Source organism: Phacochoerus africanus, chromosome 15 (genome assembly GCF_016906955.1).
Source record: "Phacochoerus africanus isolate WHEZ1 chromosome 15, ROS_Pafr_v1, whole genome shotgun sequence".
In the NCBI taxonomy this organism is placed as follows: Eukaryota; Metazoa; Chordata; class Mammalia; order Artiodactyla; family Suidae; genus Phacochoerus; species Phacochoerus africanus.
The window spans coordinates 43,533,235-43,560,895 of NC_062558.1; the positions used below are offsets into that span (position 1 = coordinate 43,533,235).

General features: G+C 44.3%; 1 protein-coding gene across 1 annotated transcript in view; it reads left to right on the forward strand.

The window, feature by feature from the left end:
* GRK3 (G protein-coupled receptor kinase 3) overlaps positions 1 to 20,977 on the forward strand; it is a 128,144-nt gene extending 107,167 nt beyond the window's left edge. Inside the window, exons 14-21 of the mRNA XM_047762235.1 lie at positions 3,636 to 3,702; positions 4,015 to 4,115; positions 6,521 to 6,587; positions 7,357 to 7,452; positions 10,443 to 10,605; positions 13,311 to 13,447; positions 16,515 to 16,628; positions 18,184 to 20,977. Coding sequence (XP_047618191.1) covers positions 3,636 to 3,702; positions 4,015 to 4,115; positions 6,521 to 6,587; positions 7,357 to 7,452; positions 10,443 to 10,605; positions 13,311 to 13,447; positions 16,515 to 16,628; positions 18,184 to 18,345 — 907 coding nt within the window. The 3' untranslated portion in view covers positions 18,346 to 20,977. The remainder of the gene's footprint in view (positions 1 to 3,635; positions 3,703 to 4,014; positions 4,116 to 6,520; positions 6,588 to 7,356; positions 7,453 to 10,442; positions 10,606 to 13,310; positions 13,448 to 16,514; positions 16,629 to 18,183) is intronic.
* The last annotated feature ends 6,684 nt before the right edge of the window (positions 20,978 to 27,661 follow it).

Sequence of the window (27,661 nt, forward strand, 5' to 3'; positions counted from 1 at the left end):
TGACCACTGCACATGTGAATTCTATTCCCATAACATCCCCCGATGCAGCCAGAATGTCACATGTGCTGTTGGCAGAACTTGGCTGGTGTTGTAAGCTGTTGACAGGCCCGATACTGTCTCCTATTTAAAGCGGCTGCAGCAGGGAGCAGCTGTGATCACACAGGATCTGTGAGCACCACGTGCCTCCCGCAGAATGGAGATTATTACTATCGTGGGTTTTCTTTTACATTTTCCAAAATAGAAATGGAATCTTTGGTTTGTTCACAAAGAATAATCAAGAATACATTGGAAACAGATGCACATCAGGACTGGAACTTGAAAGACCAAACTTTCTCAACACCACAGCACAGGACGGAAGAGCCGAAAAGCATTTCCGACCGTGGCTTATTGAGCCACACGTGGCAGGGCTGTATTTATAAAATGGGATTTATGGAGTGCGGGCCCATGTGCTGGGAATGTTTATGGCACCACCAGCTTTAACTCCCGTCCCCTTGCAAAGCCCTCCCTCTGGTCTCATGAAAGTGTTTTTAAATTTAGCACAGAGCATTGCTGTCAGAACACAGGAGTCCTTTTCTCCAAGTGTCAGGGCACAGCCCTTTGCTTCCGGCGTCAGACGCCAGCAGGCACACCAGGGTCAAGACCAGGGATGGGTCCCCCGGCTTTGCACACAGGAGCCTTATCAGGAGGATTTGCCGAAACACAGGAGACCTTCACACAATCCCTTTTTATACACTAAGGAACCCAGTGGGGTGGAAACAGTTGTGTCAGGGAGAGAGATGAGTTTTAGTAAGAGTTAATAAATCTTTATTCCTTTTCTCTTGAGCCAGGAGCTTGTTAATATCTCTGTATATTTCACATAAAAGAATGATACAAGTCAAGTTTAAAAAATTATAGTGTCGGAGTTCCCGTCGTGGCGCAGTGGTTAACAAATCCGACTAGGAACCATGAGGTTGTGGATTCGATCCCTGGCCTTGCTCAATGGGTTGAGGATCCGGTGTTGCCGTGAGCTGTGGTGTGGGTCTCAGACACGGCTCAGATCCCGAGTTGCTGTGGCTGTGGCTGTGGCGTAGGCCAGTGGCTACAGCTCTGATTCAACCCTTAGCCTGGGACCCTCCACGTGCCGTGGGAGCGGCTCAAGAAAAAGGCAAAAAGACAAAAAAAAATTAAATTAAATTAAAATAAAAGATTATAGTGTCATAAGTAACAGATATTGTTTGTCATTCTATCCTATTTGCTTTTTAAATGCAGTAATTTGACATTTTTCTCCTTGGAAACAATTAGGATGAAAAGAATATTTCCAATCAAAATCTCTTTTAAAGATTAGTATATGTTTGCTTGGTACTAATTCACCTTGTATAGAAACCCCCCCCAAAATTAATGCTTCGAAGAGATGGAAATTACTGTTTTTCATTGCATGATAAGAAGGAAAGCATTAGAGTGCCCTCTCTTGTACAAAGCAAAAATTGAAATGTTGATAATAAATATTCTGAAGTGGAATCACCTCAAGAGATGATTTGGTACATAGTTTATTTAGCTAATTCAGTAGCAGTAGGTAGTAGTGTGAGGAGTGGTGGAATTTTGATTCTTATTTCTAAATCACATTGATTTATGTATTCAACATCATAGTCCATTTCATAGAGTTAACTTTAAAACTATTTCATGAAATATCTCAAATTGTTATATTTGCCTTTATAAATAAAATATAGGGTTAATCATTTCATAGGCATGTCCTGCTGTCAGAAAACTTAATCATTATACCTCATCTTTCATTTTCAAAGAGATGAATAAGGCCATGATTTTCTAATTTATGTGTTTACTAGTCTCTTTTAATGCTAAGATTAATTTTTTGATTTACAGTGTTGTGTTAAGTTATGCCTTACAGAAAGGTGACTCAGTTATACATACATACATATATACATATATATGTGTGTATATATATGCACACACACACACACTTGTGCTATACAGTAGGACTATGTTTATCCATTCTGTGTGTAACAGTTTGCATCTGCCAATCCCAAACTCCCAGTCCATTGTTCACCCACCCTGCATCCCCCTTGGCAAGCACAAGTCTGTTCTCTATGTCTGCAAGTCTCTGTCTGTTTCGTAGGTAAGTTCATTTGCGTCATATTCCATGTGTAAGTAATATCTATGATAAACCTTAAAAGCCAGCTTCTTCAGGAGTTCCCGTCATGGCATAGCAGAAGCAAATCCAACGAGGAACCATGGGGTTTCAGGTTCGATCCATGGCCTTGCTCGGTGGATTAAGGATCCAGCGTTGCCGTGAGCTGTGATGTAGGTCACAGACACAGCTTGGATCTGGCATTGCTGTGGCTGTGGTGTAGGCCAGCAGCTGGAGCTCAGATTAGACCCCTAGCCTGGGAACCTCCATATGACGCAAGTGTGGTCCTAAAAAGCAAAAAAAAAAAAAAAAAAAAAAAAGCCAGCTTCTTCAGCATGTTAAAAACATAATCAAGAGTAAGAATAACTTGGAATTCCCCTTGTGGCTCAGTGGTAATGAACCCAACTAGTATCTATGAGGATGTAGGTTCGATCCCTGGCCTCACTCAGTGGGTTAAGGATCCCATGTTGCCATGAGCTGTGGGTTAGGTTGCAGACTCAGCTCATATCTGGTGTTGCTGTGGCTGTGGCACAGCCCAGCAGCTGCAGCTCTGATTCATCTCCTAGCCAGGAACTTCCATATGCTGTGGGTATGGCCCTGAAAAAAAAAAGACACCCCCCCCCAAAAAAAAAAGAGTAAGGATAATTTCCCTACATAGTTTCAAGCAGATATTCACTTTATAGAGTTAGATTCAGCTTTATTAATTAATTTCACAGATGTATATCAGATACCCACTGCATCCTGCCATTATCTTAGTGACTAGCATATACATTATTTTGGTTGTTCATTTCTGTGCCATTTACAGATGAAGAAATTAATACCGAAGGCCTACATGACTGGCTTACAGCTAGCAAACAGCCAAGTCATAGTGTGAACCCAGGGTTTCTGACTCTTCAGTCCGAGGCTCTTTATAAAATTGCTAAAATGTGGGTGAGCAGTTCTCAGAACGCTAGAGGGTCTAGAAGAACAGGGTGAGTTTATATCTCTTATCCTCAAAGGAATGCATTGCTTAAAATTATTGGATTCTAAGGGGATGAGTGTTCATCTTGGTCATGTTTTGACTTGACTGCAGTTCTTTAGGTTGTTTGAGGGACTAATATTCATTTTTCTGAAACAAAAGTATGAAAATTATATTACTATTACCTCAAGCACTAATGTGACAAATGTTATATATATGACTTTCATTTTCATAAGTACCAGATGGCTAATTTTTTTCCAATTGATGTTTTAAATTATCACTTGGAATATATTTAAATGTATTTTGGTACCACGATTTTATTGAACTGAGGATCAGGCAGTTCAAGAGTAAGCCTTGCTCTTTCAGGACCTAATATATCTGATCATTAATCTGATCATCAGTTTTTCTCTGAAATGGTAGATGTTTACGGCTTTTGCATTTCTACAGGTTTAAAGGAGCAGTGACAGAACATAACACCTTGCCCAGATAGTAGTCAGTGATATTTGCTAAGTTGCCTGAAACCATACGGTAATAGAATTTTCTTTATTTCTACAGTCACAGCCCTTTCAGACAACATAAAACCAAAGATAAGCACGAGATAGACCGAATGACGCTCACCATGGTAAGGAGCTCAAAAACTGTTTTAATCTGCTTTGTAATTTTCATGTTTCATTCCATTACAACCAGTGTTAAAAAAAAAGAAAAGAAAAGAAAAGGGGGTTTCTTCAAGTAATGGAAATAGATGCCAAGGCAAATATCAGGATTTGCCAACATTTCGTAAGAGAACGTTTATGGAAAGTCAAGAATGAAATTAAGAGTTCCCACTGTGGGAACTTTCCTCATCCAAGGAAAGGCCTTTAAATCTGATCGGCTGTGCGGGCACTGTTTCCATGAATGCCTTTTTGAAATCTTATCCCCTCCGCCACTCCCCCAGAATGTGGAACTTCCAGACATCTTCTCCCCTGAGCTGAAGTCCCTCCTGGAAAGCTTGCTCCAGCGCGACGTTAGTAAGCGACTCGGCTGCCACGGAGGCGGGTAGGCCATTACTTCTGCCTTTCGGCATCTTCCTCTGCAAAGCAGAGCCATTCTTTTCATTATGTCACGAAGGTCCCATTTCAATTGGAGGGGGAAGGGCTCACATAGGAACTAGGTAAGTGGTCGCATGTATTTTGTAATTAACAAATTAAAGGCGTCTCTACCTTTTTGACTTTAAAAATCAACCATGAAGGTGGTGGAAATGAATTCCGATATCTCATAGTTCATTTGAAAGTTTCAGTAAAGATCTTGTTTGTCACTATGGCAGTGGAACATTCTGATCTGGTTCTTTTGTATTTTTCTCTCACATCTCACTGATCCACTGATATGTTAAATGTGCTTTCTGTCTGTTGCCCTGACCCTGAAAAAGCAAACAAACCTAAGCGGCAGTACCTGGAAAGCTTATAGAGAAAGACTTAAAACAGATCTTTCTCTCCCATTCCTCAGCTGGAGAATACTCTTATTTCGTTGAATTGGCCTTTCCTCGCCTCCACACTCATGGTTAGCACTTACAGCTCCTGTTGCTAGATGTTGGGGTTTCTAGAGTGGTCACCATGTTCCTGGTCACACATGTTATCTGTATCTTTGCTTTGAGATAGCTTAGGTTTCCATCCTTTGTCGTTTTTTAAAATCCTTAGCAGGTTTAATTTCTTTTTTAAAAAGTTTTATTGGAATAGCATTGATTTACAATGTTGTGTTTCAAGTGTATAGTAAAGTGATTCGGCTCTGTGTGTGTGTATATATATTTTTGTGTATATTCTTTTTTTCATTCTCTCCCACTATATGTTATTGTAGGATATTGAGTACAGTTCCCAGGTTTAGTTTCTTTCTTTCTTTCTTTCTTTTTTTTAGGGCCACACTCACAGCATATGTAAGTTCTCAGGCTAGGGGTCGAATCGGAGCTGCAGCTTCCAGCCCACGCCACAGCCACAGCAACACAGAATCCAAGCTGCTTCTGTGATCTACACCACAGCTCACGGCAACACCAGGTCCTTAACCCACTGAGTGGGGCTGGGGATCGAATCTGCATCCTTGTGGATACTAGTTGGGTTCATTATCACTGAGCCACAATGGAAACTCCCCAGGTTTAAATTCTCAAAAGTAGAACCTTTCAGAAGGTCCCTTCCTCCCATTAAAGATATAGCTGCAGGTGTTTTGGTTTTGAATGTAGAAGAAAGTATGGGCTGTGTGTGTGTGTGTGTGTGTGTGTGTGTGTGTGTGTGTGTGTGGTTTCCATGTACAGAGTTCTAGGTAACATTCTATCTTCAGCTTGTCTCACCACACACACACACACACACACACACACACACACACACACACACACACACACACACACACACACTGTGACGAGCCTGGAGTGTAGCATCTCAGGCCCTGCCACTTCCTGTCCACCACTGCTCCTCTCTCTGCTCCCATCTCGTCTGTTGGTGGGTGTCCATCACTCTCTGTGGTGGATTTATGTCTCCAGGCTCCTCTCCTGTCTTTTTAGTGACTGTTGGGAGGTATGGAATGGGGATGTTGGGCTGGTGGCTTGAGACAGCAAAGTGTGGAAGGGACAGTCAGGAGTTGTGCCTCAGGCCTTCTGACCTCATCTGAGTGGAGGTGCTGAGTTGGCACTTGGAGAAAGAGGCCTCTGGGGCACAGGACAAGGGTCAGTGTTTGGGAGGTAGGGTTGGGAGTCATCTACAAGCACAGGGCACTGAGAAACCTGGCAGGGTAAGATCACCTAGGGAGCGACTGCAGAGGGAAGGGCCTGAGACCTGGCCCTGGGGCTCTGCCATGTGGACGGGAGGGTGGCCCAGGCAGGGCCTGGGAGGGAACCGCAGGTATGGGGGTGCCAGGAACATACGTGTCCTAGATGGAGGCAGCTTCTTCTGTGCCACATAAACTGAACTTAGCAGTGCTCACTGGAAAAAACTGTTTCTTCAATTTATGAACTTCTTTGGTCTACAGTATGCTGCTCTTAGGTTTCTAGTTCGCTTTGAAATAAATATTTGGTGCTTCATATTCCTATCATCTGATCTGTCATGACTTGTAGACATTTGCCGTCAGTCTCTCTAACGTGTAGATCTCTAATTTAATTCTTAGTTAAATTGGTTCTCATGATGACAGAATCAGATACAGATGTAGATCTAATCTGCAAAAACACCTCAGTTATCTTAGACGGGGAGAAACATCCCCAAGAAATTATCATAGGGGATAGTGCTCCTAGGCTCAGTGTGCAGTATTTCTAAACATCACTGTGTTTCCTGGGTTGCTTTGAAAGAAGCATATTTTATTTGCTTTCTCAAAGAGCTGGAAATAATCATCCCTGTGTGTTCTCTAATGGGAGATCAATTTTGCAGACCATTTCTTAGATTTCCAAACACACTCTTACCACCCTTGTGACTCCCTCTCTCCTGCAGTGCACAGGAGCTAAAAGCGCATGATTTTTTCAGAGGCATCGACTGGCAGCACGTCTACCTGCAGAAGGTACTCCTGCTGGGACCCCACCCTGGGTACCACCCCCGCTGTGCTCCCCATCTGCATCTCCACTTCCTGGCTCTGCCCCCAGGGCTCTGCCCCAGCTTTCCCCTCTGCAGCCCTGCTTCTGGCTTTCCTATCCAAGCGCTGCCTTATGGCTTCTTCCCCTGGGGGCAACTTCTCCCTCCTCATTTATATGTAAAAATGTACCAGAAACATTTGCCATAAACCTACAGATATCTTTCTAGCCCAGCACCATGTAATTTCAGAATTAGCGTTATTGGATAGCAGCACAATCCTCTTTGCTTATTTTAAACTACTTTTTAATATTCTCATTAAAAGAGAGAATACAGAAACACACCCCAAATTAAAGTCATTTTTTTGGCTCTCCATGTGGATGGTCAGCTTTGAACTTGTTTCTGCATAAAGTCAGACAGTTGAGGAAATATGCCCAGTTTGTCCTGCCTGATTAGAACTGGAGTCTGAGCCCGGGTTGAGCCCACATTGGCCTCAGGGATGTTTGTGGGCACGGGGCACCCGCCCGGTTCCATTGCAGGCATTAAGGCTCTAGCAGCTGGAATGCGGGGCCGCATCTCCCTTGGGGGCTGTTCTTGGCACAAGCTTGTCTGTGAGCCCTGCTGTGATTGCCTGAGCTTGAGTGAGCTGCATATTGCATGTGGCACATTGATGTCTTGCACTGCGATCTCTATAGAATAGCAGGTGGGCACAGGGCTGAGAGTCACTTGCTAACTGAAGCCCACTTCTTTGCATCTTCCAGTACCCTCCACCCTTGATTCCTCCTCGGGGAGAAGTCAATGCTGCTGACGCCTTTGACATCGGCTCATTTGATGAAGAGGATACCAAAGGCATCAAGGTACACCTGTGATGCTTTTTGCTTCCAGGGTTTTCTTTTAGAGGGTGGAGGATTTTTCAATTGGGAATCAAACTTTGTGACTTTGTCGGTCCTGGCCTGTCTGTGGACGGTAACTCTCAAATGACTGTCCACATATTTGATGGATGTGGCTATTAAGTGTCAAGGATCTGAATTTGAAACCATGAAAGCTTTCTTTCGAGCCACCACGTTGTGTCTGATAAACTGCAAAATGGTCACGTTTTTATTGATTTGGATGGATTTCTGGTTGATAGAAAACCCAAGAGTGTAACGAAGCAGAAGAAGCACCCATGTGATGGCAAACGTGCTTGGCCTCCTGCCAGAGAGCCAGTCTTCTGAGTGCTCCCAAGCATCCCACTCTCTCTGCGTTAGGATGAAAAAGAGCAAACAGCGTGAATCATTTTGCATTTGTCAATCAAAAGTGAAATAATCACTGTTTTTTAAATATATATATAGAATCCCCTGCATTTTTCAAACTTTTGTTCCTATCATTATTTTCCAAGTATACAGGGTGTAATTAGAGGTGGTGAGTCACGGGGAAAGTCATCTCCTAGGAGGCTGAGTCAAAGTGTGTCACTACATGTCAAGGGCTCACTGCCCCCACTTTCTCCGCTTCTCCCGGGGTCTCCCCACTCCTTCCAAGAGGCCCCTGGTGTCTTCTCAGCTGCCTGCATTTATGGCCTTTTGTCATCCCCCTTCATCTTTCCTAACAGGTAGCTTCCTCCAGTAGAAGGGAAGGGGAGGCCACAGTCCTGTTAGCACTCACACCTGCCAGGTGTAGGTATGAGGGAAGCATGAGATACGAGATGCAAGGACCTGGCCAGAGCTGTAACTAGAGACACACAGAACTGGGACCACATAGGAAGGGGGCAGAAATGGTGGCTGCATGGCTGAAGGAGGATGTGAAGATTCTCAGGAGGAGGGCAGCTACTGGGGGCAGCACGAGAAGGCCCAGTACAGTCAGGACCCCGGGGATGGAGTTGGTTATAACTAATGGTGTCGAGAAGGAAGAGATGAGCTGTTAAGGTGACTGGGTGCCCACGGGACCAGCTTCTCAGCATGTCGTGGGGGGCAGGGGTGCAGATTAGACAAGGCACCATGGAGGGCACCCCCAGGGGCAGCAGTGTGACCATGGCCCAGACACCTTGGCAGACGGGTCGTCAGGGTGTAAGTGGCCTCCTGCTGCAGAGCCTTGGGAACAGTCCCTCCCTCCCCAAAGCTGTCTTAAAGGCTCACTGCCATCACAGTAGACTCTTGTCATTAGACATACTTCTCTCCATCAAAGGGAATTAAACATAAAATGAATATCACGCAGGAGGCTGTGACATTTTTGATGTTCAAAAGAGATTCTCGGGCTTTAAATTTTGTCACCTGTAATCTAGGCTTTGGAGTCAGACAGGCTGGGCTCAGATCTGCATTTATTACGTCAGTGCTTTGAGCCGTGTAGGGAACCCCATGAGCTTTGGTTTTTTCACCTGCGAGTGAGCAGTTTCATTGCCAAGCCTTCCCCGAGGATGGATCACCTGTGTCAAGCTTCTGGCATATTTTCTAAGAGCTCCCGTAGTTGTGGTTTGGGTTCTTCCTGAGCCTGAGTTGAGAAAGAACATACTCTTGTCTCTGAAAAGCGGCCCAAGTAATACCTAATTCTTTAAGGGGAAAGGAAAAAAAAAAAAACTCACTTCATGTAAAGGTTTTATTCATTTCTCAGATAGGCCAAGTCGTAAAGACCAAGGTTCTGTGACCTTATGGAGGTGGAACTGTATGTATACAAAGCAGGGTGGTCCATTTCAGAGCACCTGCTTTGGAAAGGAGGGATTTTGACTTTTGCTAAACACTCCAGAAGCTGTCCTAGTGCCCTTCTTCTGGCCTTGATGCTCCAACTCCCCACCCCACCCCCCACCCCTCAACACACACACACTCACTCACACACACTCCTAACAACCAGAGGTTTCAGAGCTAGGCTTGGTTTGGGCAAAGTTTGCAGAAGACAAAGGGGAAAAACTGTGCATGTTTTGATCTCAGAATCAACACATCAGGATAACATCAGTTAAGGGTGGGTGGAGAGTTCAGGTTCCCTCAGTGTCTCGATGATTCTCTAAAGGCCTGTGGGCAGTGCCTCACTCTTGGTCTTTCTCCCTTTTCCTTCTAAATAACTTGCCCGTAATAATATCTCTCCCGTAATTATCCCTCAGGCCAGGGAGTGAGCAAGTCAAGCTTTTAAAGAGACCTGTGCTTTTTTGTCTCTACAAGCCTATTATTTTCCATCAGCCGGATCGCTCGCCTTTCTGCCACAAAACTGTAGCTCAAATGCATAAAGCCATTTCCTCAGCTCCCCGTCACAGCTCAGCCTCACTGAGGGGGAAGAGTGGAGAATTTTGAGTAATAGTTTGGAAGAGAAATGCTATCTTTAAGGGTAATTTTTATGATAGCCCCTCTGAAAGGCCAGGTTGCCTAAACTTTCCATGTGTCTCAAGCTTTATGATCACCCTACTCAGCATGGATTGGTTGGAAGCTTCCTGGGACAAATGGTAAATTCAGCCTAGTTCACCTTTTTTTTTTTTTTCCAGATGAGTGGAAGGAGGTTAGAAAGCCTTCCTGGAACTATATCTGAAACCATAGGGATCTGTTTTCCTGGTTTTACAAATAAAATATCCTTACTATAATTGAAATTTTATTTTGTGGTCAGATTCTTATAGTACTTAAACTAAAACCCTGTATATGTTCGTTTTCATTGGTAAAAACACAGCAACGGTGCTGCAGAAGATTAGGCTGAACCAAACCGACCCAGGGTTATCACCCTTTGTGTATCCTAGTTGTTTGATTATCATTGGTTTTGGACAACGAATAAATTGTCCCTAAGTGGTTATAGGTTGTCATCTAGTTATCTTCCTACACAGTTATGGTGCTTTTGAATCTTTTGCCTTTGTAAGCATGTTAAATCATAAATATCTTGATTTCTTAAAATTAATAAGCTTCTTGATTGCGACCAAGAACTCTACAAGAACTTCCCTCTGGTGATCTCCGAGCGCTGGCAGCAGGAAGTGGCGGAAACAGTTTACGAAGCAGTAAATGCAGACACGGATAAAATAGAGGCCAGGAAGAGAGCTAAAAATAAGCAACTTGGCCATGAAGAAGGTAAAATAGCTGGTGTGTCTCAAGATATTTCTAATGCAATGAATTTTCAAGATTTCTTGTAAAGCTGAAAACGGTATCTGGGTCATAAAGTACTTCCTAATAGAGGAGGGAAACGCCATAACTTGTTTTTGTTTTATCGGGCTTGGAAAAGTTGGGTGTGAGATAATATTTCAAAGTCTTTAGTCCACAAATAAATAATACGTAGCCAGCAGTGCTTTTGTCAATATGCCTTCTTACTTTGGAGAGTTTGGGGGCCAATTTGAAAGTTTGTTTCATTGAAGTCACTCTTGATTTTTCTAAGACATGATGGATTTGGACATTTAAATGTATTGCACCGAGTGATTATGATAATACATCTTTCTGTTTTACATCTAAGCAAAGACCTCTTTGAGGTTAATGTGTAATAAGAATGACAAGGAATGGTTTCAGTCTATGAACAGTTTGCTTTTTTTCTTTTTTCTTATTTTCCTTTTTAGGGCTGCACGTTCAGCATATGGAAGTTCCCAGGCTAGGGGTCAACTTGGAGCTGCAGCTGCTGGCCCACAACTTCAGCAACACCATATCCAAGCCGAATCTGCGAACTACACTGAAGCTATTGGCAACGCTGGACTCTTAACCCGCTGAGCAAGGTCAGGTCGAACCCACATCCTACTAGTCGTGTCTATTACTGCTGAGCCACAGTAGGAATTCCCAGATGGAAGTATCTTGATGCAGGATTCCTGGGTCTTGTTGACTGTTCCCCGGGAGCATATTTCATCTATTTAGAAAGGTGTCCACAGTCCTGGATGAATGACTCCTTACCTAAAAGCCACCTGAGTGCACTAGTGGAACACGACAGCCCTTAACTGTGCTCCCCTCCATTCTGAGGGGAAATGGGACTTATTCCTAAGCTGTCCTTTAGAGAACGGGTCCACTGAGATCACTCAGGACTGCGGCGCCAGAACACAGTTTACACAGGAAGTTATACCCGCAGTAACTTGCCCAGGGGAGAGCTGTGATGTCACCAGAATCTTGATGATTTGGACCCAGAAGAAAAAAAAAATGCATGTCTTAATGACCTTGTTGAAGTGTCTTTTTAATTAGAGCTGCAAGCAGCACATCTAGCAAATTAATGAATTTATCTTCCTATATAAGTAATTCAGGGATACCTGGATCTTGGTTGAAGATCTCAGAAGTCACCCTGACAGAACAATGACGTCTAGGCTTAAATCTCTGAAGTAAAAATATAAGACTTATACTTTAAATATACTTTCTAAATGTAGACACTTTTCCCATTAAAATGGCAACTCCACAAACCACACCCCATTGCCTCTGACCCTCCCCGGCCCCTTCCTCCTTCATTCTTTTCCTTCCTGCTTATGTCCAAGTGGTACAACATGGGTTTTGCTTATTTGTTTTTTACCTGGATCTCCCACTAGAATATAACGTCCCTGAAGGTGAGGTCTTTTGTCTCTTTTCTCTGCTGCTGAATCCAGTACTCCTGGAACAGGCCCAGCACCTGGTGTCCGTTGCCTTCACAGTTGAATGAATAAGCAAATGAGTGAGTTTTAGAACAATCACCAAGGCCTCCAAAGAAGGCAAAGCAAGCCACTTCAGAAACAATGCTTTTCTTTTTCAGAAACAATGCTTTGCTGTAAAAATATAATCAGAACTCAGCATGAGTGTGAATTCACTTGGTCTCCCTCTATAACCATATATTTGAAGGATAACTATAACCTTAAGTGTAAGAAAGAATAGGTTTTGATCCTTATGTATATTTGGCTTCCTTGGACAAGAAAACCCCCTTTCTGTTATTATTATTATTTTTTAAATAGCATTAAAGGGGCTTTCCCATTGTGGCTCAGTGGGTTAAGGAACCTGACGGTGTCCTTGAGGATGTGGGTTCAATCCCTGGCCTTGCTCAGGGTTAAGGATCCAGCATTGCTGTGAGCTGTGGTGCAGGTCACAGATGCAGCTTAGATCCATTGTTGCTGTGGCTGTGGCGTAGGCCGGCAGCTGCAGCTCCCATTCGGCCCCTCGCCTGGGAACCTCCATAGATGAAGGTTCAGCCAAAAATAAATAAGAACCTCAGTTCAACATAAAGGCAAAGGTACTTTGGGCAAAGCTTGAGTTTAATCACTCGCTATTGGAGTTCCCGTCGTGGCGCAGTGGTTAACGAACCTGACTAGGAACCATGAGGTTGCAGGTTCGATCCCTGGCCTTGCTCAGTGGGTTAAGGATCCGCATTGCCTTGAGCTGTGGTATAGGTCGCAGACTCGGCTTGGATCCTGTGTTGCTGTGGCTCTGGCATAGGCCGGTGGCTACGGCTCTGATTAGACCCCTAGCCTGGGAACCTCTATGTGCCACGGGAGCAGCCCTAGAAAAGGCAAAAAGACAAAAAAAAAAATCACTTGCTATTCCTCAATTCTTACTCTACATAATGGAAAAAAAAAAATAGTTTGCAAACAAACACTGACCCTCCCCGAGCAGCAGAGGAACATCATGAATTCCTCAGAATGTTGAGAAACAGCCATTCCATGTTAGTAGAGAGCTGAAGAAGCCTCATCTTCAATGTGTTTAAAAACTGAAATAATGATTTCCATCATGTGTTCTCTTTATAGAAACTTACTTTCTTCCCCCCCCCAAAAAAGGGTATAATTTTTTTTTTTTTTTCTGAGAAGCACGCAGACCCTACTGAGTTCCTTGCTGTGTTCTCTGTGCCTCAGATTACGCTCTGGGAAGAGACTGCATCATGCACGGGTACATGCTGAAGCTGGGAAACCCGTTCCTGACTCAGTGGCAGCGTCGCTATTTTTACCTCTTTCCAAACAGACTTGAATGGAGAGGCGAGGGCGAGTCCCGAGTAAGTCCCGCGCTGGTTTCCATGGCAATTGCATGGTGCTGGCACCTTTTATAAAATCTCCCCCTTGCTCTGTATATCTATTTTAACTTGTACACATGAGATTTTAATGTTCAGATGGTAACTTTTAGATTTGTGAGTCAAGGAAGGGTTTGGTCATACCTGAAAATAGAATGTTCCATCCAGTGAGGTCAGAGCAGACAGATTGGAGGACTGCTGGAGAGGGGATGGGTAGAACAAAATGGGGCAAAAAAAAATCTAGGACTTTGGAGTCACAGAGGTGTTTAAATCCACTGCTCCGTGTCTCCGGGACTTGGCACATGTTATGTTGATTGAGCCTCAGTTTCCTCGTCTGTGAAATGGGAGAAGTAGAAATGATAGCTACGGAGCATTCATGAGGACACAGGTTCAATCCATGGCCTCGCTCAGTGGGTTCGGGATCCAGAAGTGCCATGAACTGTGGTGTATGTCGCAGATGAGGCCTGGATCTGACATTGCTGTGGCTGTGGTGTAGGCCAGCAGGTACAGCTCCAGTTCAACTCTGAGCCTGGAACCTCCATTTGCTGTGGGTGTGGCCCTAAAAAAGACCAAAAAAAAAAAAAAAAAGAAAAGAAATGATAGCTACTACAGTCTTTGCATGTTTATCTTAGTCCAGGTGCTGTAAACACTCACACACACACACACATATACACACGCACACACATTTAATTTGCTTAGCAACCTTTGAGCTCCAGCCTTTATTTTATAAAGAGGAAACCAAGCCTTAGAAAGGGAGAGTTTGACACCAGTGACAGGTGTAGGCGATGGGTGATTCTGACCGGGGTCTACCTGTGCCCCACATCCCCATCACTCAGAGTCAAGGTCAAGTAAACTGAGATAAGTGGTGTAGGCTGAGCCCAGGTCACCTGCAGCCCCTCCCGTTGGCTCCACTTTGTTGGCAAATTGTACGTGGGCTTCGTACAATTGGATGGGAGGATACAGCTGCCCTCTAAGGTCCTCGCAGGTGCTGATGAAATTTCTTATCCACCCTGTTCCTTGTAGCAAGTCAGGCAGCATTTATTAAGTACCTGCTGTGTGAGGAGCCCAGGCTTGTCTCCCTGGAAGAGGCCAACCCAGTGGAAGGGTGTCTGCCCTTGGGGAAGGAATGATTGTCCTAGAAAGCAGGACATCATCCCAAGCCCGAAAGACGTTTTATCTATCAGAATGCTGCCCCCTTTCGGAACGCAGTGCTCCGGCGGTCAGTGTGGAAACTGTGAACGCCTGTCTTGTGTATTTGACTTTGGAATGTGTTTTGGAAATCCCTGTTGGTGAAGATGCCATTTAATTATGAGTGATTGCTCTTGCATATTAGCACATTCTTTACAAGTGAGCAGGATCTTCTTGCTGTTACTAGTGCCATAGAAGTCAGTTTTTAAAAATTAATACATCTAGTTGTGAATAATAAGACTCTTTGGGCACCCTGAACTTTAACTCAGGTACTGGTATTATATAAGATACATTCATAAAATATGTATATATAATTATCTATAAGTATAACTATATTTTGTATGATATTACATGTGTATTTTCTTTTATGGCTGTACCTATGGCATATCGAAGTTTCCAGGCCAGGGATTGAATCCAGGCTACAGCTGCAGCAACGCTGGATCCTTTGACCCTCTGCACCAGGCTGGGGATTGAACCCTCATCACCTCTGCAGTGACCTGAGTCACAGCAGTCAGATTCTTAACCCACTGCACCAAGGCAGAAACACCTACATATGTATTCTTTATACTATAGAGTACTTCCTAGCACCTGAGTTGTAATTCATACATATATCATTATTTAATGTATATTTCCAGATAATGAGTGGCCCTGGGCATATTTTGCATTTTACTATGCTATCTACTGGTAAGTCACTGTTGTACACATTGAAAGGAAATTGTCTCACTTTAAACTTTAAAAAAAAATCTTTTGGGAGTTCCTGTCATGGTGCAGTGGAAACAAATCTGACTAGGAACCATGAGGCTGCGGGTTCAATCCCTGGCCTCCTTCAGTGGGTTAAGGATCTGGTGTTGCCGTGAGCTATGGTGTAGGTCGCAGATGAGGCTTAGATCTGGCATTGCAGTGGCTGTGGTGTACGTCACAGATGTGACTTGAATCTGGCGTTGCTGTGGCTGTGGCTGTGGCTGGCAGCTATAGCTCCAATTAGACCCCTAGCCTGGAAACCTCTGTATGCTGCAAGTGTGGTCCTTTTTTAAAAAGCAAAAAAAAAAAAAAGAAAGAAAGAAAAAACTTCTGTTTAACATGGGATGCAAGTTATCTTGGTTTTAAAAGAGTCAGTGTTTAGTATCTATTCGAGAAGCTACATAATGTACACAGGTAGATTCATCAGTCTAAGTAAGGAAAATAAGACGTGCGTTTATGATGGTGTTGTTTTTCATTTAGGATTCCTGGAGTATTTATCCCAAAAAACATAAAATGGTAAGGTGCTCAGCGGCACTAGAGCATTTGCCTGAAGCAATAATGCTATAGACTCAGTGGGACAATCTTAATGATGTCACCTGTGTTTATAACATCATTCTGATGTGATCAAAATAGCACTGGCTTCCAAGCTCACGTGACCAAGCCGTCACTCAACTGCTGGGTTCAAAGCCAGCAACACCCCTTCTGCTCATGTAGATCACACGTGGTGCATCATTGTCCCCTCATAGCAGGACTGATGAGCTCTAGGTGAGTGTGTGATGCAGAAAATGAACATGGGAGTCATACTTGTTCACATGTCACTTCTGTGCTGAGGGAACAGCTTTGTTTTTTCTCATCATAGAGACATTCCTTTCTTTGAGATCGTATTCTCTAGTGAGATATTGTATTTTGCGCTTTTCTTTGAGGTGTTATAGTTTGAACTTTTGTACCTATTCTTTTGTAGTCATTTCCGCCCCCCACCCCCGTTCCCCAGAATATCATCAAAGAAAGAAAAATGCCCATTTTTAAAAGCTTTTTCTAAGTTTTCAGTATTACTTACTCATTTAGCTTAAGAAATCATGAAATAACATGAAGTAACTTATAATCTTTTTATTTTTATGGTCAGCAAAATTTACTGACAATGGAACAGATTCTGTCCGTGGAAGAAACTCAGATTAAAGACAAAAAATGCATTTTGTTGAGGATAAAAGGAGGGAAGCAATTTGTCTTACAGTGTGAGGTGAGTTTTATTTTTACTTTTTCCAGAGGTGAAAGTTTGAGCAATTATATAGACATTCAGCAAAGATGCCTGCCTGGTTATAAAACATTTTCTTACTCCATACTCTATCACTTGCAAACTTAGCAAAAAAAGCCGGAAGAGACAAGGTTGTCAGCAAATTAACAGTAACTTTAAAAGAAGTGTTAAAAAACATAAGTAGGAAGTTCCCATTGTGGCTCAGCAGTAATAAACCCAACTAGTATCCATGAGGATGCGGGTTCAATCCCCGGCCTCCCTCAGTGGGTTAAGGATCTGGCATTGCCGTGAGCTGTGGTGTAGGTCAAAGATGCAGCTTGGATCTGGCATGGCTGTGGCTGTGGTGCAGGCCGGCAGCTGTAGTTCCGATTTGACCCCTAGCCTGGGAACTTCCATATGCCACAGGTGCGGCCCAAAAACCCCAAAAAATAAATAAATATTTTCTTTCTAATTGTAAAGAAAGGTTTATTAGAAATGTCAGGAGAAAAGACATGAAAATATATGGTCACCCTAGCTGGAAACGGTCCGGTATTTAATAGGGGCCTTGAATTTTATTTGTTGCACAGTTTTTCGAGATCTGCTCTGATCTTTCAGCATGTTTGAAGTTGAGATCTGTGTGTTTAAATAAACATAAGACTCCCCACGATTCCTCTTGCCAGGGGAAATGCCCTCTTTCTCTCCTCAGTTCTATTGTAGCCCAAACTTAATTCCTGAATACTTCTCTGCTGGGGTTTTGGGTTGGGGGGAGAAGAAAAGAGTGTCCTTAGAGAGAGAAGGCAACAGTAGAGACAAAGGTGTGTTTAAATACGTTTCTACTGGTGTGTATGTGTATCTAGAGCATGTTTAGAGAGATAAACCCGTAGTTGATAGGAAAACATGTATTCAAGTACTTCCGGACATCATTGCATACGTGAAGGTGCTTTTTGAACTTGTAAAAACTCCTCCTCATGGACTATGTTCTAGACTCGAGTTGTTTTATTTTTATTTTTATTTATTTATTTTTTTTTGTCTTTTTGCTATTTCTTGGGCCGCTCCCGCAGCATATGGAGGTTCCCAGGCTAGGGGTCAAATCGGAGCTGTAGCCACCGGCCTACGCCAGAGCCACAGCAACGCGGGACCCGAGCCGCATCTGCAACCTACACCACAGCCCACGACAACGCCGGATCGTCAACCCACTGAGCAAGGGCAGGGACCGAACCCGCAACCTCATGGTTCCTAGTCGGATTCGTTAACCACTGCGCCACGATGGGAACTCCTCGAGTTGTTTTAAAGATCAGAAATCAAAGGCAGCGATTCTCCTGGTGGGCTTCAATGAGGCTCCTCTGAAGGGCTTGGTCCCTTCTCTGAGCAAGGAGACCCTGGAGGAAGTCCCGGCCTGCCCCCCAGTTACCTGCTGAGGAGCAGGACATGGGGTGTGCTTTCCCTGGTGGTGGGAGGGGGTGGAGTTCCAAGGACATTGGCACTGGCCAGAGGCATCCATGTCTGTTGGCAAAGCCAGTGACCCTGTCCCAACTCTTCCCCCATGTGTATTTGCCTTCAGAGCGACCCCGAGTTCGTTCAGTGGAAGAAAGAGCTGACAGAGACGTTCATGGAGGCCCAGCGGCTGCTACGTCGGGCTCCCAAGTTCCTTAACAAATCCCGCTCGGCCGTCGTGGAGCTCTCAAAGCCACCTCTCTGCCACAGGAACAGCAACGGCCTCTGACATTCTGGTTGGGGAGGGTCCCAGGAGACGGCACCTCCTCCGGGAAGTCCACACGGGCTGCTCAGCCCTCGAAGTGCAGCCTTGGGGAGAAGTGTGAGGATGAGAGGTCCGGTGATGCGCCTCCAGGCTTCTCCATAGCTGGGGACCCGGGATTCTGAGAGGCATCTGTAGGAATGGTGACCACCCTCAGGCCTGGGGCATGCCTCCTCCCTTCCTGGGGGCCTCCTGCCACGACTGCATCTGTCCACACTCAAAACTACTGAAGAAATGAAGTTCTCGTTCTTTGCCACACACTTCTTTTGGTGACAGGTGAACCCAGAACTTGAAACGATTCCTACTGATCGCGTCACTTTTTACATCTGATGTCAAACATATCTGAGACTTGTCAAAATGGGACTGAACCGTCTGGCGTGTCGGGTAGCAGATTGCCCCAGCATTGCCGTGTTTTATCCATAAACAGCCGCTGCTGGGTTTAGATGTCTTTGCTTCATTCTGCGGGGGGACAGTAGCCCACCCAGGGGTGTCTTCTGTGTGCTTGAGAACCGGACTCTCATTGCCCAGGGGTCGAAAGCTGCAGAGGTTTTCTGGACGAGGTGCACAGCCCCAGGGACTAGCCTACCTCCGACAGGGAGCCTAGGCAGCTGGGACCTGGGGGTGTGGGAGCCGCTGGGCATCGAAGGCGTCGGACACGGGACCATGGGAAGGTTTACAGTGGCTCTAGGAGAGGCAGTGGCATTTTATACTTCCAGGCAATAGCAATTCTCAAAAACCTTCAGGTCAACAGCACTTTCTCATGTCTGGGTGCCCAGGAACGCTAGGGGGGGTGTGCCTGTCTTGGGTTTGGACAGGAAGCAGTTGTGTGACACAGCAGTCCTGGTCCCCTCTGCCTGACCTCAGGAAGCATCTCTGTAACGGCTGTATCAAGGAAGGAAACTCTGTTTTACATTTTTGCATAATTTAAAATGAATTTTATTGAAAAAAAAAGAATGCTGAAGATGAATGTGTCAAAAGGGGTTACTTAACTGTGTCTCTTGACCTGTGTTGTCGTTCAGCTGTCATTAGCGAGGACTTCTGTGCACTGGGCGGTTGGCCTGTGACAGCGTAAAGGCCATTCGCCTGGTCCCAGGGGCCTGCTCTCCCCGTGCTTTGTTTCACACCCCAAATAAGTGCCGGGTTATAAGAACCAGTGTGTTTCCCAGCAAAGTCCTCCATGTCATCAGACTAAAAATAATAACAGTAATTTTCAAAATCCATGTATTTGTCCTCTTCTTAGTGCAATTTTATTGTAAGTTTCTAAGTCAACTACTAACAATATAAATAACTTGACATCATAATTATCTGCATCCTGTCCTCGATATTTTTAGAGGTTCCAAATCTTTGTGTTTACATGTGTGTGCCACGCTCACTGGGAAAGTAAGTCCTTTTTAATGAGATGATACTTTGAGAGTTTGAAAGATAATTACCAAAAGAGCCTTTTACTTCATAGGAGCTACTTTGGAAAAGCAACCTTGAGGTTCACCGTCTCAACTACTAGCCAGAGTTTAACATGTGTTCTTCTATCTACTGGTTCCAATGTAGGAGGAGGGGGCCCCGGTTTACAGGGAGTCCTCTGTTTTTTGTTTTGTTTTGTTTTGGCCTCACCCACAGCATAGAGGAGTTCCTGGGCCAGGGATCCAACCCACGCCACAGCAGTGACTTCAGCCACAGCCATGACAATGCTGAATCTTTAACCTGCTGAGCCACCAGGGAACTCCTGGATTCCCTGAAAGAATAGCATTCAAATTCTACTTTTTTTAAAAAAAGAAATTTAAGTAACAAAAAGCCACCGAAGACAGAAAAGCAGTTGTTCTCCGCAAAGAGTGAGTGAGTTCCCAGGCATGGTTGATTATCACGGTCGCTGTGGTTACTGGCTCCAGCACAAGCTCACCTATGCTTAGCATTTATGGTTCAGAGATGAGTAATTACAGCTTGGGAATCACTGAGTCCTGCACCTCTGCTGGACAGAGTCGAGATTTAGCCTCATGTGGAGAAGGTGCATGAAGTCCCTGAGCGGCTGGCCTTAGCTAAGTCTCACATTCCATACCCGGGGCACCAGCCAATGCCAATTCGCCTCTCTTTGAAAAAAATATCATTTGTGCTCCGGAGTAAGATAAAAGATTATCTTTCTTTTGGTAAAGGAAAATCAATTGGAAATACTCCAAGAGACTTTCTGCCTCCAGTTTATTGCAAGTCACCTTTTATCCTTTCCCACCTCAAATTTGGTTGATTATGACAGCGCTCAGTGCATCACCTGGATGCCATTTATTAAAAGTACTCTGTGAGGTTAGGATGAGTGGCTTTGGTCCTGGGTGGGTGGGTCCCTGGTTGTGTTGGGGTCTGGTTTGGCAGCCATGGAGAGGCCAGCCTTCCACCTGGACTCATGCCTACAGCCCCTCTGATGGGGTGAGCATTTCTGTGCCGAATGAAGACTCCTCCGGGTCCCTTCTGAGCCGCACTGGTCCCCACATGGCCAAAGAGGTCAATTAGTTTAGAAGCCTTGGTATATGTGGCTGTTATAGGTCTTAAGAGTGTTACATCATTCCCAGGTGTTTGACCCTACCTACTCTTGGACCATTAAAAGGGACAAAATTGAGCACAAGTGTTCTTATTATTTTAGATTTGTGTGGTTGGTGTACTTTAAGCATTGTCAGAGAAGATCGTCGAAGTTGATATTTTTATAAAGTTATGTTATATTGTCTTGATTTTCATAAATGAAAGGAATCGTTAAAGCAAAGCCTCAATAGATTAAGCTGCTATATAGCATATATGGAATAAATTTTTAAAGTTTTGGGAATCCAAAGTTATTTTTTTAACCTAAAATGTTCTTTCCAGTGGCTCTATCCCCTTATGTTATTGGGGTTCATGGTTTTTCCTTCTCTATCATGTTTAAGTATGACGTTTCAGCAAAATTGTTAGAAATCACCTCTTTTCTCATGCTAACATGAATGCTTCACCCCTTGGGCCTCTGGTTGGTCAATTCACAGACATGACAATTTCAAATTGCGTATATTTTATTGCATATAAAGAGGAGGGCCTGTGTCAGGGCTTGCTGAAAAAAGGAAGAATTCTGCCCAAGAAAGATAGCCAAAAAACTGGAAAATAAATAGGGAAAGCAACACCCACAAACAACAATCTGTTTTAAGCAAGATTTTGCTTGATTTGCGATTTGAAATGTGCTGTTCAGATATTAAAAACAATTGTTTTAAGGCCCTCCCTGGCCATTGAAAAATGTCATTGACCAATTGACAACGTGGTTTAACTATCAAGAAGATCAAAGTGTGGCTTTTTTCCTACTGTTTTTTGTTTGTTTCTTTGTTTGCCCCATTTATAGCTGAGCCAATCCAATACATCTGACTTTTTGGTGGAATTGACCTTTCTTACATTTTGAAATTTTACATATCAAGAAGAAAAGAAAATTCTCAAAAAGTTGGACTTTTCTCACCTGCTGTAAACCTATTTTAAAAAAAACTTAGAAATGTGCCAGTTTAAGATAAGACTTATCTCTTCTGATTTATTTATTTGTAATTTTTTTTAGTTCCATTTAGGGAAATGTTTCCATGTCATTCAGAGATGCTTGAGGAGTGAATTCCTCCCCTTGCAGAGAATGGATGCCTGGTTTATACCCAGAGAGGAATCTGGCTTCATTCGGATCAGTGACAGATGCTGGGGGGTGGGTGGAGTAGGTGTCACAGAAGGCAGGATCCTGGTGGAGATGGGGAAAGGGAAAAAGGAGTGAATTTGCCGGTAAAAGCCAGTCTCTTTCCACCATAAAGCACCAGGGAAAATTACAGTTGAACTCGGTGCTTTGGGATTAGTCTTCCCCTTCTAACAAGAGTTGAGTAGTTCCTGTTGTGGCTCAACAGGTTAAGAACCCAACTAGTATCCATGAAGATGCAGATTTGATCCCTGGTCTTGCTCGATGGGTTAAGGATCTGGCGTGACCTCAAGCTGTGGTGTAGGTTCGGCTCGGATCCCACATTGCTGTGGCTGTGGTATAGGCTGGCAGCTACAGCTCTGATTCGACCCCTAGCCTGGAAACTTCCATGAACCACAGGTGCAGCCTTAAAAAGGAAAAAAAAAAAAAAAAAGAATTGACTAGTAACTATTCTAAGACTTGGTCCCTTTAAGTCTTGAATATGGAACTGCTGACATTTCTAAGAGGCTGTTTCCTTTCCAGCAGGACTTTCTGTAGCAATTATTGTCGCCCCTGCTTGTCATCCAGCACCCTCGGGCAAGGTGCACAAGGCCCAGAGCTGGTACACCGTCCTGGTGTGTGTGACTTGCAGTCAACCGAGGGGTTGGGGGCAGCTGTCAGTGTTGGGCCCTGCTGGTCAGGTGGGGACATTGCTGCCCATCCACCGAAGTTGCCATAATAACCAAGGCAGAGCAAGCTTTAAATTGTCTATATTTTCAAAACATTGTTTTCCTAAAGATCGAACATGATTTTTCCCTCCCACATCAGGTTGTCTTGAGAAGCTTGAAATAAATACTTAAATTCATATTAATATGAATTTTTTGTATCCAGGCCACATTTTAAAAAATCTGCCTAAGGGAGTCCCTACATGGCTCCGTGGATTAAGCTAGATAGCGTTGTCACAGCTGTGGCTCTAATTATAGCTGTGGGGTACAGGTTTGAGCCCTGGCCCGGGAACTTCCCCATGCTGAAGGCGCAGCCAAAAAATACTTACTGTAGAAGGAATGAAAGTTGAACTCTAAAACGATACTTCTTGGTGTCCTCAAGTCATAATGGCCTTTAGATTTCTTTCATTCTCAAAAACTAAGGGAGCTGCTCTCTTACAGCAGAGTGACAGGAGTGCCCTGCTCTGGCAACGTCTGGGGGCACGAGCGTCTGGCTACTTCACTGGCATGGTTGTGTTAGCACTTACTGATAAATGTAACATTCCAAATTTTAAATTGCCTTTATTTATTTATTTTTTAAAAAAAGCATGTACACACTGCAGACCATGGCTTTAACAGTATATGCCTTCCATCAAAACTATACAGGAAAAACCTGCATTTGGGAGTTAACTCACGTTCTTATAGGAGATTCTCTTATACCTAACATTTCAAAGTCATCTCTGAAAAACTGGTAACTATGCTCCCTTCCATTTTTAATCTTGCCCTAATATAAAATGTTTCTCGTTTCAGGGTAGGGAATGGAGAAGTATTTCTAATCGTGTATTCATGTTCCAAAGGACTTGACATTCAACTTCCTGTTTCTTAGTTGATTATATTCCATGATGTGCATATTACATGTGGTTGATAAGCTAAGCACTGGCTGTTTTTTTTTGTTCTCTTGTGAAATTGTATTTTTGTATGTTTCAACTAATTGTGATCGATTTGGCTTTTTTCTGGGTGACATAAAGATTGCCAAACTCCATTTATAAATATATAAAACAAGAGTTCTATTTTAGCACAAAAGCATTTTATATTATTTATTGAATCCTTAGGTTTGTTTCCATCAAAAACATTCCTCAACACTTCTGCTCCTTTTTATTTGTATAGTTTGTTATTTAAGGAAGGGCAGTCCTTTCTGTTGTGGGTTTTTTTTCCCCCAACAAAATAAAACGGAAACAAAGCGTACAGCAATGTGGGGCAAACATCCCGTCTCACGGCCATGGACCGTTTTCATCAATGGCTTACCCTCCCATCTGTGCGAGAGGCAAGGGCACTTCTTGGGGTGACATCTGACCTCGAACCTGCTGTGAAATACTGCTTTCATCTACCTCGTCCCAAGGTCCCCGCTTGCTGACAGGTTTCCCCGAATGCTTTACTTTAGACTGGCTCCATCATAAAAGGATTTCAGGACAGCACGTCGGTGTCTCTCCCTCCTGATGCAGATGTCACGGCATTGTGTAGGGGCCCCAGCCAGCAGGGCAGGTAGATGTCATCCCTTCTTGTGTGGCCATCCTTCATGGGCTGAGGTGCACCTGTGAAGCCAGATCCACCATCCCGCCTCATTCTTACCATCGCCTCAAGACTTGACTGTCGCACCTGAGTCATCAGCTACCGAATAGAAGATCCTTCCTCCACATTCTTTAGAAAAGGTCCACTGGGTTGAAAAACAGCTCTTCCGGGAGGAGCACATTTGAACATGACTAAACCCCCCCCCCACCCCGCCACTGTTTCAAAATGGTTTTGGAAATGGGCTCCTATGTGGTTAAAACTTTACAAGAGGTATTTTTTTCCAGCAGACCCTTGAGGGTCCGTGTGCAATAGAGTACAGATCAGTCCCTGTTGGGCGGGTCGTCCCTCCCCACATGCTGATATTTTTCTCTCCCTGGTTTCCTAGCTGTATAGCCATCCACGTGGTCATGTATTTTACTCTGTCCGTGGCAAAGTGTCATGCCCTTGAAGAAGTAAATCCGTTTTCCGTCATGCATTGCTACACCAAGTGAAGCCAGTGAATTAGGTACTATAAGTCTAGATATGGCCCCTATTAAATTACCCTCATCTTAATCTCTTTTCACATCAGTTGTGCCACTGGAGTTTTATAGTCACCTCTTCGTAGGTGTTTACTATACACGTTGGAAATCATATCCCACTCGAGATACTGGTCCGAGTCCACAGTCACCTGCCTTGTGTGGTGTGTCACTGTCGGTTAGTATCACCATCTTTCACGGTTATGTTGGGGGCAGCCAGGCTGATTTTCTGTGTTGATAAACTGCTTACATAGGCCTCAATAAAAAGGATCTGTATAAAGATACTTGGTGTGCTGTTTTCCTCCCCAGCTAAAAATGACTTTTCTTTATCAAGCTGTTAGGTCATCAGGAGATGGCTCATGTTTAAGAATCCTGACTTTGGGGAAAATTCATGCAGAGGCTGATTTTATAAAAAAGGAAGGGAACTGCCAACAACCTTTTCTGCTGATTTCATGAATTGCCGGAGCACAGCCCACTTCAGTGTCAGGGTTTGGGGGAGACCACTTGCTTGTGTAAGATGTGGTGCCAGGAAAGATTTTGGGGAAGGTGGAGGTCCATCTCGTCTTGCTTTTCTAGGAGCTGCACCAGACTCCCCCATGTACTCTTGGGGTGACCTTGGAGTCCCTCCCAAAATTTAAAACCTCTCACTCTCCACGTGAACAGAGACCCCGTGGAATGTACCACTTTAAACCAGAAATCCAAGGAGGTGATGGTCCCAGAGCCACAGCTGCCTACACAGGACTGTCTGTGGGTCCACATGTTGAGAGGGCAGATACCTCCATCCTTGAGCTGGAAGTACCTCCTGTCCCTTGCTGGTTCAAGGAAGAAGGAAGTCACAATTAGTCCATGGAGCCATCCAGTTTCCTTGGAAGGTGTTTGTGTTTGTCAAAATAATTGACAGGAGCCCCAGCTACAGAACACATAGTCAGCTCCATGGGCAGAGGGCAGCCGGGTAATGGAGCCCTTGGTCTGATCCGGTGCATAACCAAGGACCACGCCTGAGAGCTGAAGAAATCAAGTCACCCCTTGGCACCCAGCAGGAGAGGACGCAGCCTGGGAACCCTCCTCCCAGCAAGGTCACCGGGCAGCCTCTTTGGTCCTCTGTTTTCTCATCCCTAAATTAAGGAAGTTGAAGCAGATGATCTTGAGGGACCGTTCCAACCCAAAACGTCCTCCAAGTTTTTAGTGAATGGTAGATGTGAGGGACTTCGGCTGTCCTTGGGGAGCAAAAAGGAAAAAAAAAAATGCTGCCCTGCACACCCCAGAGTTCCTTCCCCTTCGCCTTATGGGTGAATACTGTGCCCCTCTCCCTCTTAACCGTGACTCCCCACACCCTGGAGCCCCTGCTGGCTTACCTGGGCAGGTGCCAGGTGTTAAACTGAAGGGGAGGCTTTCTTCCCCTGGCCACTTTCTAGCCATGCTGGATACTGGAAATTGAAAAAAAAGGTTTTCAGTCTGAGTTGTTCAGGCTGGTTATCTCCAGGGATCCGATTAGCCAAATAAAACCCTATGTGGCAGATACAGCTGTTTCATTTCTCTCCCTTGAAAGGCCCTATGGCCAAGGAGGAATGGAAAAAGAAAGGAAAAGGATTATGGATATTCTATTTGTTTGTATAAAACTTGATCCCTCTAACACAAACTGACTGTACTTCAGAGGCTTAGCTATGTGAGGTCGACAAATACAGTTGCACTTTGCAGTCGCTATTGAAAAAGCTTACATTTTTCACTTTAACTTGCAATGGAGTATAATATATAAAAGTTTGGAATTTCGATGTTGTACACCCAACTCTAAGATAATAGTATAAATCAACTACACTTCGATAAAAAGCAAATACCACTTCAGCTAGGCTCAAGGATTACGTTTATGTGTATGTTACATGTAATATATATTTGATACAGTCACATTAAAAAAATCCAAAACAAACAAACCAAACCCCCAAATCAACCATAAGTAAGTGCATCAATGTCCAAATGTAACACTGAGTGGGAGAAGAGCACTCCATCCTCCCATAGCGTCGAAACCAGGGCGCCCTTAGTAAACGTCTGTTCATTCGACTCTGTACCAAAGTCAGCTTCCCAGGGAATCCAGTCTGCAACAGCTGGTACCCTGAAAGCAGGGGCTGAGGTGGGACCTGGGAGCTGGATTGCTTGCTGCCCGGCTGGCCGTGGTAATGGGTGAGGCATAGATGGCCCCTAGTTCAGATTGGGGTCCCAGTGTTCACATCTCCAACAAAGGTGGATTGGGGTGGGATAGGAGTGAAGCGCTGCATTGGCCAGGGTGTCCTGGCAAGGCTTTGAGAAAAATGGGAGAAATAGTCAATATCAGACCACGGAACTGGGTGGTTATTGCTAAACTAAATGGATCTTTTTGGAAAAGATAATAAAAAGCAGAGGGAAAGTTATTATTAATTGTGAAAGTCAGGGCACCTCCTTGGTTACATCTGAAGATGATGTAGCCGGAGGGAAAGAAAATGGACATCCAGACCCAGGACTTAGTAGTCAGATCAGATGATCTCCAGGTCTGCTCTGCCAAGGCACAGCTCTCTTGGGAAAGAGTGAGACCTTGTCACACAGGATAGGGACATCTGAGCTCGTGCCCCTGAGAATCTTGGGGCTCCAGATACCTCTGAACCCTCCCAGGCTGCAGAAGTTTTCCACTCCTTCCTATGAACCAGCAACTTTCACCCCTGACTTGAAGATGATGCAGTGGCAACATAGGCCCCCAGGAATGAGCTGGTCCTTGTCACTAGGCCTATAGCCACGGAGAAGTCACATCCTAACCCAGCTGGTTTCTTGCTGGGCCTAATAAGGGAGGAAGGGGATTATATTCAGTGGAGCCATAAGACCCATCTTGC